A 13,382-nucleotide genomic window follows, 5' to 3' on the forward strand; every position below is an offset into this window, starting at 1 on the left:
ATTACAAAAGATGAATTTCAATCAATCAACAAACAGCAACACTTAGCTGCTATCTACACCCCTCTAATTCTTATCTAGTTTTTGCGATGAAACAGACGAATTTTGCCTGCTTCATCACCTCAGCATGTCCCCATTGTCGATGAACGGGGCCAACGGACCACTGAACGCCGGTGAGATGCTGAAGGTACTCCAAGCTTCGCTGAACATGGCGTTGTGCCCATATGGCAGCGGCCGGTCCGGCAGCTCTGGCACGTCCATGTCTCCCTCCAGCATCCTCACTGCGTCGCCGATGGTCGGCCGGAGCGCCACCATCACGTGCGCGCACAGGATTCCAACCAGCACGAACCTTTCCATGACCCCGCTCCGCGGGCTCTCGGCGGTGGACAGCGCCTCGTCGAGCACCTCCCTCGCGTGCCCGGCCTTGACGAGCGTCCACGCCCAGTCAGTGATCAACACGGGCCCCGCCGGCGCCGTCATGTCCAGCACGCGCCGCCCGCTCATGATCTCGAGCAGCAGCACGCCGAAGCTGTAGACGTCGCTCTTCTCCGTCAGCTGCCCATACAGCGCGTACTCCGGCGCCAGGTAACCGTGCGTCCCGGCGACGCGCGTCGTGAGGTGCGACTGCCCCTCGCGGCTCCTCCGGGCGAGGCCGAAGTCCGCCACGCGCGCGCGCATCTCGGAGTCGAGCAGGATGTTGGTCGCCTTGATGTCCCTGTGGTAAATCGCCGGCTTGACGCCGTAATGCAGGTACTCGAGACCCCTCGCGACGTCCATGATGATGCTCTGCCGCTGGGCCCAAGTCAACGGGGGCCGCTTCGCAGCCGCTTCCCTGTCCCGGAAGATGAAGTCCTCGAGCGCGCCGTTGGGCATGAAGTCGTAAACGAGGAACCTCTGCTTCCCTTCCTCGACGTCCTCGTCGGCGATGCAGCAGCCGCGGAGCGGCACCAGATTCCGATGCCTGAGATGGCTGATGATCTCCACCTCATTGGTGAACTCCTCGTCCCCGCCCTCCATGTCCGGGTCGAGCATCTTCTTGACGGCGACCAGGGACCCGTCCGCGAGCACGCCGCGGTACACGGCCCCGAACCCGCCGCGGCCGATGAGATTGCGCTCGGCGAAGCCACCCGTGGCCTTGGCGAGCTCGGCAATGTCGAAGAGGATCGATCCTGTGTTGGGCCGCGGGTGCGACCGCCGCTCTCCGGACCCCTCCTCGCATATCTTGTGGTTCTTCTTCTTGCTATTGGCATGCGTTCGCTTCCTCCTCCAAAGAAAGAAGCCGAAGAGCGATGCGAGGAGCACGAATGCGATTGGGACGGTGGCGGCGTAGACGGCCACGTTGCTAGACTTCGACGGCGCGGGGGGAGGGGACGAGAGGCCAAGGCCAAGAGTGCAGGCGGCGGTGGGTGGGTAGGTGGGGCCGGCGGAGTTGGAGATGCCAGCGGCGTAGAGGACGGAGAGGTAGAAGCAGGCGCCCGACTTGCTATCGTTGGCCGCCGCGGTGGTGAGATGCGCGGTGGCGGCGACGCCGGCGCTGTAACAGAGCCTGCAGGTCGCCGACGAGGCGAGGTCGGGGCCGCAGGAGGAGTTGAGGGCCTGGACGGAGTCGTTCCCGACGGCGGCCGCGAACTCCGCCGCGGTGGAGACGCCGGCGCAGTAGGACGGGGTGATGGCGAACTCGCTCGGGTCCGGGAAGCATTCCGGCACCAGGGAGGAACCCGAGAGGCCCGGCGGCGCGGCGGAGACGAGGTCCGTGAAGCTCTGGATGCAGGCCGCGGAGGCCGCCGCGGACGGGAGGCGGAAGTTGCCCGTGGCGCGGAGGCGCTCGGCGAGGCCGATGCCGAACAGGGAGAGCAGCGTCTGGCAGCAGGCGGTCACGTTGGGCGCGGCCCCCGCGCACGGCGTAGGGTCCCATGGGAACGTCCGCACGTAGCCCAGGTCGAGCGGGCACGAATCCGCCGTCGCGTTCCCGCTGCCGTCCGCCGCCGCACCCGCCGGCGCCCGGACCAGCAAGACGACGACGAAGAAGAACGTAAAAGGCCTGAGCATCGTCGGCGTCGGCATTCCCGGGAGCGCTTGGTGCGCGGCCCGGCGGCTAGTGGAGGAGGTCTGCTTGACGTCGTGGCGGAGAGTGAGACAAGGAGTGGTAAAATGGGGCGGCCAAGCTATTGCGTGCACAAGTTATCTATCCATCCTAAAATATTTGCGCGCGGTTTTTTGTGCAGTTCGTGATTATGACGGGTGGGGTCGGGTTGGTGGTTCGTGTGAGTTGGATTGAAGGCGACGTGATTGGGGGAAGCGTCAAGCCGACTCGCCGGAAGGTCGAAGGAAACGAGTGGCGGAGCAGGTGGTCGAGGACTTGTGTGTTGTGGCAGAGACCGGAGAGACGGCATCCGAGCTAGTGATAGTGATTCGGTTGACGTGGCGCGGAAGCATGGCTACATGATGACATGAAAGGTTTATTTTGGTTGCGTTCGTTTCTGCTTAAGCGTCTGCAATTGTGCTAAAGCTACTAACGGTGTAGGCTAGAACCGGTTTATTTTGGACTAACTAGTTTGGTGAGAAATACGCTAAGAAATATATCAGTTTTGTTTAGTTCAAGTTAGCACGTATAATGGATTGGTGCGGTTCGGATTGATTTGCACTTCTTTTCTTTTTCTTGCGTCACATGCAATGCTTGCATCCCTCAAACCAGACAACTTCGTTAGAGCAGATATAACAAGAGGTTGTAAGCGGGCTGTACGCTAAGGTGGAAGGGAGGAGTGGAGATGAGAGAGAAGTGAATCGAACTATACACAAAAATCAAGAGATTTTGTGAGATAGACAAGCCAGCTATAAGTAGGCTAATCATTATATGAGTGGGTTGATGAGTTAACTATAAGTTTCCTTGCGGCCAGCATTTTGGCTGCTCTTACGTACTGCGCTTCTGCAACGACCTTATCAAGGAGAGCACCAAGGCCATCAGACTCAATGACATGGCCACCACGCCAGCACACCACCACTTGGTGATGTAGCCGTTCTGCAATGTGCTGCCGTGCAGAGCTTGGCCACATCCTCGCCGCCAAAGGTTGTAGCTGCCATGGCCTCCGCAGACCAGTCAGCCACGATGCTACTGCAGAAGGCAGTGTAGATGGGTGCCACCATCAGCAACTTTGGCACACGCGCATACTTTCTGCCAGATGGAATGTCTGCTCAGCAACGTGCCGCCGTCGCATCTAGTCGCGGCGTCCGCTCAACAGTCGGCTCGTCGCTGGTGAGGAGGCCTTCGCTTGCGAGCGCGGAGGAGCCCATGGTCCGTCTGATGAACAGGAGACCCGTGAGCACTCGTCTGGCGGATACGAGCGCCGCTAAGGAGGGTGGGGAACGAGCGCTCCACTGCCAACTGGGAGAGATTTGATCGCCGTCGGCATAGGGATGGAGCCGAATGCTGCTCGGCCACTAGGAGCGTGTGGGGATGGATCATATATCAGAGACAAGCTGGGGAGAAGGAGACGACAGCGCCATCACGCAGTTGCGGCTGCATCACGCGCGAATCCTGCATGCCTGGACTCCGACAGGGCGGGCGTGGCTGGAACCGTGGGCATCAGCGTGGCGGCGCAACCTGGGCAAGCGGCTAGGGTTACATGGGAATGGAGCGGGGTGCACGAGGTGGACCAGATTGGTCTCAATTGTCGGCGCACTCGAATGTCACGTGAGGAAACGGAGCGAGCGGGGCGCATGGGGAGCTAGGAACATAAGCGAGCGAAGCAAAGCAAATGACAAGCCTGTTCCTCCACGTATGTTTTAGTTGTAGAGATTACATGACATGATCATCGCTCCTGGATTTGAACACCCCTTATCACAGATATATCATATAAGATTGGTTGATTTTTAGCCTCAGGATTTGGACACCCCCTGTCACAGATAACGCTGGCAGATTGCATGAGGGCCCAGCGAGAACGAGAGCGAGCGCAGAGATGCCATGGACTTTTCTGCGATTGGCGACGGAGGAGCGCGAACAACGGAACAAGCATTTCGCTTCGCTGGTCTGCAGTCTGCGTGCCCGCATCTTTGACCGCTTTGACCGATCCGCACAAGCGTGCGCATGGTGCGACCGGCTGGCTCGGTCTTACGGCACGCACGCACGTGCACGTACGCCCTTGTTTTCAGTTTCAACTGGCGTTGCGGCGGTTGCGTGGAGTATTATAATAAGCCGCCGCCCAGTGCCGTGTTCGTTTGTCGGATAAATTATACCTAATAAAAATATTGTTGACTAATTTATTATAAAAAAAATATTTTTATTGATTAAAAAAATACAATTTATAAATCAAATGATGAAGGCGCGGAGTTCGCCGTCGCTGTCAGGCCGACACGGGCCGGCCGGGAAAACACTGCTCATCGATGCCGATGTAGCGTGCCTTGGGTCTGGCTTAGATTGAGGTAGTATTTGGCACGGTAGTATTTTTATTTGTATTTGATAATTATTGTTCAATCATGGTCTAACTAGGCTTAAAAGATTTGTCTCGTAATTTATAATCAAACTGTGTAATTAGTTATTTTTTTATCTACATTTAATACTCCATACATGTGTCTAAAATTTGATGTGATGAAAAGAGAATGAAAAAACTTGCAATCTATACAAGGCCACGCTGGGCCTGGGAAGCTTCCGCTCTAGTACATCCATAGCCTGCGACCTTGTGTGAAATTTTCAGTGGAGGTTGTAGAGGTAATGCCGCCCCGTGCGAGTGCGATCCTTGTCGGCGGCTTGCGCCAGCAATCAGCAATTCAGCGTGTTAGTCCTCGAGCGAACACGCTGGGCCTGGGAAGCTTCCGCTCTAGTACATCCATAGCCTGCGACCTTGTGTACTAGCCATTGCTGTCCGCGCTTCGCTGCGGGTGATTTGCTTGGTATAGAAAACCTCATATGACTAATATGTTTTCTCATCGTATTAGTACTGAAGATTGGTCTCAATACTGTAAACGAACATAGAGGCTGGTTGTCATTACATGATGCCTATTCTAGACCAACAAATAAATGACATGTTAGTGGAAAGAAGTATTTGATGGAGTTGGGTTCAAGCAACTAACACACTTAGATTTGAAGTACAACATTGGATAGCATTACATTATAGGCGAAAATAGCAAAAACTAAAACACAAGTACTTCTCCTAACGGTAGGGTTTAAAAAAGTGAATTAGGATCCACTCTTCTTAGGTGAATCTACAACACGCATCCAATAACTACGGATGACAATAACGACAAGAGTACAATACAGGAGTACAGCGACGAAAAGCACTACTACTACGGATACAGCATCCCAAGGCAACTAATCTACCTTGGAACCACGCATCTTGATTCCTGTGCTTGGCGGATTCTTTTACTGTCCTGGCTATGGATCTGCAGCTTCTCGCGCTAATGGCTGAGTGAGAGGAACCAAGGGTTCTGCTTCTAACACTTCCGAAGGTGGAGGCGCTGGCGGTTCTACATCACCGGTTCTCCTTGTTTCAGTTGGGTGGATAGGGATCCCCTCCAAGATCGGGGCATCCCGTATTTCATCAACCAGCGCCCTCCGCTTGGCCCTAGTGAACAAATAGGCCTCACCCAGTTGATGAACATGCCGATCTTCGGCCTCCTTCAGAGCTTCTAACATTGCAGTCTCCCGGCTCTCAGCAGCTGCAGCACTGCCATGCGCTTCGGCGAGCTGCACCTGGAGCATTTGAGTGAAGATCTCGGCTTCTTCGATGCGCCGGAGGCACGCCCTCAGCTCCAAGGCTTGCCGGTCATACTGCTCATCCAGAGCAAGCAAGTACGTGGTCAAGCGCACCACGATAGGACTATCTTCTTGCGCATCACGCCCTTGCAAAGCCTCCATGCGAGCCATCCATGGCCGCCGATTCCTATCCAAGGGTGGAAAGAACTTCATGGGGGTACGGGCAACGGGCTCTTCATAGAGCTGGCAAAGGTACCACGTACCCCTTGCAAAAACGGTTGCAGGAAACAGGACCACCCCTACCTCAATCGACACAAGTCACCATCAACCATTGTAAACAAGTTCAGAATTCTACCGAGCTTGAATTATTGTGAAGGTTGCTCATTTAACAGAGCGCTACATAGACGACCGAAAAATTTCCTCAATGAAACATTTCACAGTTCATGAAATCGACAGACTGCAATGACCAAAAGATGCCGGGAACCCCAACAGTTTTGTTTTCACCAGCTGACCTGATCTGATCGAAACAGTCATGCTAGGAGCTTAGAAGGAAAAAAAATATGGTCTCGATAACCAATCAGGGCTTGAGGGCCACGGCAATCCCGACCTTCGAGCTCTTCTCGATGGTCTTTGTGTCGACCTCGGCCGAGATGGTGACCAGTGACTTTGGGCTCCACTCATGCTGGATGAGGGCGCTGGCCTTGCCAGAGTTGTTGGTGCGGGCCTTCAAGACGGTTAGTGGGTCCAGAGCGTGCTGCCCGCCAAAGTTGAGGGTGTTTTCATTGGTCGAGAAGCTGTGGGTAAGCTCTGCCCCAACAGCTGTGTTGCTCAATTCACTCACCTTGTGGTAGTAAGCTCCAGTAAGGCTGTCTCCCCTGTTGTTCCTGCAAGAGAGGGTTAGATCAGTAACATGAAATTTGGAAATGCACTGCAATAATAAGACAGTAAACATCCTAGAAGAAACGGGATTATATCTGTTGAGGAGCTATGACATCAGTTTCATTTGATATAAGAAAATTATACATAGGGCTTTTCACTCAATTAGGAAACCAAAATACTGAGCATCAAACCCAAAATTACACATAGGACTTTTCACTCAATTAGAAAACCAAAATGCTTAGCATCAAACCCTTCCTGGAGGCACTGCTCAATATTAGCCATATTGCCACCAGCTTACTGCAAAAGATCCTTTTTTTTCAATGAAACAAAAAAAACACTTAGCAAAGTCAGTAACTTTCATCAATTGCTGTACATGCAATAATCTGAGTGACTTAGGAACTCTTGTTTGTTGCAAACAAATATAAGTGAAGCAAAAATATAAAGTTGCTTCTTTCAAAAACTCCATTTGAGAAATGTCTCAAAAGGTGAAATCATGGTGACAATATATTAATATTTTGACTATTTTTATGCACTAAACCAGCTACACAACGGCTTGAAGTTGAAACACATTAAGCAGGGATTTGCACTTAACCATAAAAAAAGAAATTACAAGTATCAAATAAGCTTAAGCGTTGTCAAATAACAGTCGCATATAGTGCCTAAATATATAAGGTTACTACACTTTGAAAACTCACAGGGTCATGGATGCGATGAGGTCTTCATGAGTGAATCTCAGTCTAGCGTTGTATTTGGTTAAGTTCCCAGTGGCAGTATCAAGTGAGACATCTGCACCAACTGCAAGAGCCTTAGTGCCAAAGGCAGCAGAGAGGTTGACTACCGGATTGGCTGTCAGACCAATGCTTGCATTAACTCCAGCATAATCATGCAAATACTGAAGCTCAACCTGCAACCAGAAATAAATACATGAATACATTGAAGAATAACCTTTCACTTAAGAAATAATAAACTGAATTAGATTATTACCTTTCCAGCCCTCTGATCAGGAACAGCAAAGCTAAGGATGGTTTTCAGTCCTGGAGTTGCAATCTCATCAACAGTAACTGTAGTAATGATCTGAACAGCACGTCAAAGCAAGCAGTCAACAGAACTCGAACAGTGAGAAACATGACAGATCAACTAATTAGTCAAAGAGCAAACTGTTGACCAACACAAATAGCATGCTTGATAATAGTTTGGCAAACTACTACTATTAGTCTAGGTGATATCACAAGAAATGAACATGTTGCAGGTCCATTTTGAGCAAATCATGCAATTTCCAGGGGTTAAGTATATACATATACAGAGAGAGAGAGAGAGATTTACATTTGACTCTGAGTTTGCTTTCACATCTACCGTAATGTTCTTGTTCTTTATCTGTGATTGTATCTCACCAAAGATCAGGTCAGCTTTCTTTGTGCTAGAAGCAGTGACAGCCTGCATGAAAAAAGCAACAGAGGATATTAAAATTATAAGAATATGATAGCCATGCATGCAAATAATTCTAACATAGTCACGATTTTCAGTACAAGCATGTAGGCAGCATTAAGAGAACAATCAAACATATACACGCAAACCAAACAATTAGTTGTTAAATCACCCAAGCCTTTACCATTTAGACCACAACATATGTAATTCCAGACTCCAATACATCAATAGAAAATACAAGTTGCAAAAGTCATCATGAGTTGAGAAACATAATTATGGTAACAACATACCTAGGGTTCAATACAATCGTTTTTCAGGTGTTTGATACTTCCATTATAGTTTTATTATACTCAATTGTTTAAGTTCAGTACAGATATATTTTTTCTAAAAGTCTAAAACCCATCAAAACCTACAATTTACTCACATCCCAACCATGGAAGGAAATCCACCGAGCCGTGCTGACATCGCCCAGCTACTTACAATTATTCTACTCAATAACTGACTACCCACTGTCCTCCCACTATCCAGACAGTGCCAACATGTGTTACATCCCCTGAAAATTGAGCCCGACACCAGTTACATAACTAAAGCTGGCTGCTATTTCACATCACCTCCTAGTTTTTACTAGAACCACAACAGCGTGGGGTTCCACCGTCCTTTTTTATTCGAACCCTTTTCTCCCCCGGCTAAGAGGGTTTCTCTAGCGACCCACTTATTCAAAACAAGCATTAAAAAGAGCATCACATGTAAATCACACATTGCCAAATCCTATACCCTACAGCAAAAAACGAACAAGCAGATAGACATAGAGCACAACTCAAGGCTATGCAGGAACCCAATCTAATCAATAATCTCTTGTGCTGGCTTTCGCTACCAAACAGCCACTCACTCGCTAAGATCGAGCAACAGGATCCGAACCCCACAGACGAATCCAATAGAAGATCATGAACCCATCCCACGGCTATATCAACCACCCATCCCAAGCAAGAATCCATCAGCACTAGAAAGTTCTTTCCTCTTATAAGGTCGAGTGCCTACAGGGAAAAGAAAAGGTAATGTCAACTCGTTCCCTCGAAAAAATATACCAAAGGCAAAAAATAAATATCCACACACAAAGAACTAAATAAAGGAGAGAAAAGGTTAGTGTAAAATTTATTTCTATATAAATTATAGAATATGTTAATAGCACTACAGCGCCAATGTATTATAAGTGTAGACTATGTTAAAAGCACGCAGGGTAGGAAAACTTACATGACTTGGTGGAATGTGCTTTCCACTCAGGAGATCAAGCGAGACAGTGCCAAAACTGTAAACCACTCTCAGGACTTACTCTGCCTGCAGAACAGATAACAGTTAAAGAGGCACATCCCCAAAATGTTTCATGGGATATTGCTAGTGTGACACATTTACCTGTCTTAAGATATTGAGGAGGCGTGAAAGCCAAATTAGTACTGTAACTCTTTCCATCCCTGCTGTTCTTCATCAGACCAAAACATGATAGTCTTGGATTACCATCCTACAAAATTGGCCCACAGTCAAAACACAAAAGGATTAATGCTTTTGTATGAAAGATCTGATAAGCAACTAATGCGAACAAGTAAAGACCTACCACATCAAAGATGACCCTATATGCATGCAGATCATGATAGAGTGCCCTCCCTTTGCTACTACAGTAGTCCAACGCCTGTGCCACATAAAGCGCAGCCCTCATCCTCATTGCCCAACCCAATGGATTTGTCTCCCCTGACACATATAACCACCATGAGGATAAAATGCAGCTATCGTCTTTTTTTAACACAGAGCAACTATCATATATTAGATTGGTATAATCCACTTAAAGATCAAAATTTTAAATGCTTAAAGCTCCTGACAGCCATATCCCTCCGAGAGTGGTCCATAAATGGAAGGTCATAGCAATTCAAATCCTCCCTAATAAGTACCATTTGTTGGAAGCAACATTTGCAGGTTAGATGCAAATCAAGCTACATATATCCTCTAGCATGGCCAAAAAATCAATGGCATGAGTGACTGCTGCACCTCCAACCAGAACAAAGTAACAAACTGAGACAACCCAATATTGGTGATTAAAAGTAACTATAGAAAACCAGTGTCTTGATTTATTGCTAGCCTAAAGTACAGAAATAGCACCAGATACAACAAACAGGTAGAGGATTTGGCACTAGAAACTACTTCCACCCTCTGCGGCCAAAGGCCACATTTCCACAGTGGTTACTGGTACTGAGGTACAGGCGACAAACACACATCCTTAAATATGGTGACTAAAATTAATTATAAAAGACCAATGTCGATTTCCAGTTAGCCTAAAGCACAGAAATAGCCCCAAATAAAGCAAACAGCTAAACAGTTGTGCAGCAGAAACTAACTTGAACAACACTCTACAATTTAAGGCAACACTTCCGGATTGGATACAGGTGACAAACACACATCCTTAAATATGGGTCCCAATACCATCACCTTGATGCTACATTCGAACTAGTACCACATCAGAATCAACTCGCTAATGTAAGAGAAGAGTGAGGAAGGAGAAACCAAACATACAGTGGAAGAGATGCTTTGCCAAGGTCTCGTGCCGCATGAACTCTGCGACGAGGAGACGCTCGACGCTCTCGCAGCAGCAACCGATCAGATTGGCCAGGCGACCACTGTGCAGCTGCCCAACAGCCCTCGCCTCCTCCTGCACCCACAGACACACAGTCATTCAATCAGACGCCACAGAGCCAAGACGAACACAAGAAACAATCCATCCATCACACGGAGCAAGGTACACGAACCAGGAACTGGCGCGAGTCCGGCCAGGCGGAGCGACCGAATCGCTTGATGGCGACGGTGCGGCCGGATCTAAAGAGCGTGCCGCGGTAGACCACGTTGGGTGCCTTCTCGCCGTGCTCCGACATGATGCGGTCAGGGGCGAAACCGTCGGTGGCCGCTCGGAGCTCGTCGAGGCTGTACTCGGCGAACACCAGCATGCCGCTGCCATCATCCTCGGCGGCGCCATTCTCTGCACACAGGGAATCGAACACGGCTGTCGGATCAGGACCAAGGACGCGAGCAGACAGCCAGACAGACACAGCGGCACACCACGCTCGGAATCAACAGCAAACCACTCGCTGTTAGCTTCGCATTGCTCTCCGCCACGAGAGTGCACGAAGAAACGCAGAGAACCAAACATGATTAAGTCCAGAAACCTCGCGAGAGCAACCAAATTCGCCGAACCGAGAGGAGGAGAAACGTGAGGAATCAGCGGAGCAAGTGGCGGCCGCCGGCCAGAGCGAACCACGATTCGAATCGCTCTTGCGCGTGCGAACAAATCAAACGGATGGGATCGGAGCCACAGTTCGAGCGAGATCGACGGGGCCACATCCCACCAAACGGAAGCGCGAAATCACGCACGCGGAAACGAACAGCAGAAACCCCTAAAAAGCCGCAGCAGAAAAAACACCCCAAATGCCGGGCCGACGCCGCCGCCCCCAACAACAGAAGAATCAGGCGCGAGGCGCGAGGCGCAGCGAGTGTGTGATGAGGAGAGAGAAAACAAAAACACGGAGAATCCTAGGGAGAGGCAGTGGTGGTGGCAATGTCCTGGTATATCTTGATGAGGAGAGAAGGAGGGAGGAGCAGAGGAGGGGGAGGCCGGCGGGGGAGAGAGAGATGCGCGCAGCGGGGGGAGGGGAGGCGGCTGCGCCCACCGCCGGGGCCTGGCCACGCCGGTGCGCCGGAGGCCGACCAATGCGACCGCAGATCTGGAGAGAGGCAGTGGGAGAGGAAGAGAGAGAGGCACCGCCGAGCCACCCCGCGTGGAGAGAGAGAGAGAGGCAAAGAGAGAGGAGCTCGAGAGCAGAGAGAGAGGGACGAAGGAGGCGGAGGGGAAAAACTCACCCGCGGCGGTGCGCCGCCCGCGCAGGGGCCTAACGTGGCCGGCTCGCCCGTCGCCGCTCCGAAGCCGCCAGCGTCGGGAGAGGAGAAGAAGAGGACGCCCGCCGCCGCTCCGGGGGCGGCCTGCGTCGGGGTAGGAGAGGAAGAGGGTGAGGTACCGCCGCGCCGGGGGAGAGCAGGGGCTCGGACGCCGCCGCGGCCACCGGCGTTGGACGGCGCACCATGGCGCCGTGCCGGGGGCCGCCGCCGCGCCGTGCACAGGGTGCGGGGAGCCTCGGCGGTGGCGACGATGAGCGAGGGAGAGAGCGAGAGCGAGAGCGCGGAGAGGAGAGAGAGCGCACGGAGAGGAGAGAGAGGAGGGGAGGAATGGAGATGGGGACGGGGATGGGGATGGGAACCGGAAATGAGGACGGGATGGGGCCATGGTGCACACAAATCGACGATGCATGCATGCAAAGCGAGGACGGCCCCAGCATGTACGCGTTAGGCACCGACCATGCATGTCACCTGTTACTGCCTCACCTGACCGGTCGAGGCGCGTTTCATGTGAGCCGTGGAATCTCGATCTAACACACTAAATTAAAAGAACTGACGTGGACATCCTAGAAGGCCGCCGATTCGGCGTGCCTTCATATCTTTAATATGACTCTGGACCTCTGGTTGTTTAGGGTACCGATGGACGACGGCGGTTGTTGGTCGGAGTAGGGAGCTGTTTGGTTGCGGGTCATATTTTGCCACACTGGGGCGTTTGGTCTGTCATATTGAGCCTTTAGATGTTAATTAGAAGGATTAAACATAAGTTAATTATAAAACTAATTACACAGACGGAGACTAATTTACGAGATTAATCTATTAAGCCTAATTAATCTATCACTAGCACATATTTACTGTAGCACCACATTATTAAATCATGGACTAATTAAACTTAATAGATTCATCTCGTAAATTAGTCTTAATCTGTGCAGTTGGTTAATTAGGCTTAATAGATTCATCTTGTAAATTAGTCTCAGTCTGTGTAATTAGTTTTATAATTAACTCATATTTAGTTCTCCTAATTAGTATCTAAATGTTCAACGTGACAGGGATTAAACTTTAGTCTCTGGAACCAAACACCCCCAAGTGTTTGCCATACTTGTGGCTGGCCAAATTGTGTGGTGAAATTGGATTGTTTGGTTTATGACTAAGTTGTGATAAAATTTATGTGGGTGTTATTTGGATGATTGCCACAAATTTTTAGCAAAACGTTATAATATTGTTACGTACGGTGCAAATCGTATTATACTAAATCAAGAGCAAACTATAATGGGTAAAAAATAATAGATTAAATGGAGATTGAGGTGTGCTCCTTTAGAAGGAAGTCAAAACTGATACGTATTTCCTTCGGATGTTCTGGAGGCCGCCGTCTCCCAAACCAACCCAACGGTAGATGCGTGCTTCTTCTCCCGCCGCCCTCCCGTCCTTCTCGCCTGCTGCCTGTCCTCCAGCCCGCTGCGGCGCT

The 13,382-nt window shown here is 50.4% G+C and overlaps 1 protein-coding gene and 1 pseudogene across 1 annotated transcript; both read right to left on the reverse strand.

The window, feature by feature from the left end:
* Positions 1-27: 27 nt before the first annotated feature.
* On the reverse strand, positions 28-2,258 carry LOC136518072 (probable receptor-like protein kinase At1g11050). The gene has a single exon (XM_066511729.1). The coding sequence runs from the start codon at positions 2,059-2,061 to the stop codon at positions 115-117; it is 1,947 nt and encodes a 648-aa protein (XP_066367826.1). The 5' UTR covers positions 2,062-2,258; the 3' UTR covers positions 28-114.
* A 3,843-nt stretch (positions 2,259-6,101) lies between these two features.
* Positions 6,102-13,382, reverse strand: part of LOC136515791 (serine/threonine-protein kinase BSK8-like) — a 35,462-nt pseudogene continuing 28,181 nt past the window's right edge.

This window comes from Miscanthus floridulus, chromosome 17, assembly GCF_019320115.1.
Source record: "Miscanthus floridulus cultivar M001 chromosome 17, ASM1932011v1, whole genome shotgun sequence".
NCBI lineage: Eukaryota > Viridiplantae > Streptophyta > Magnoliopsida > Poales > Poaceae > Miscanthus > Miscanthus floridulus.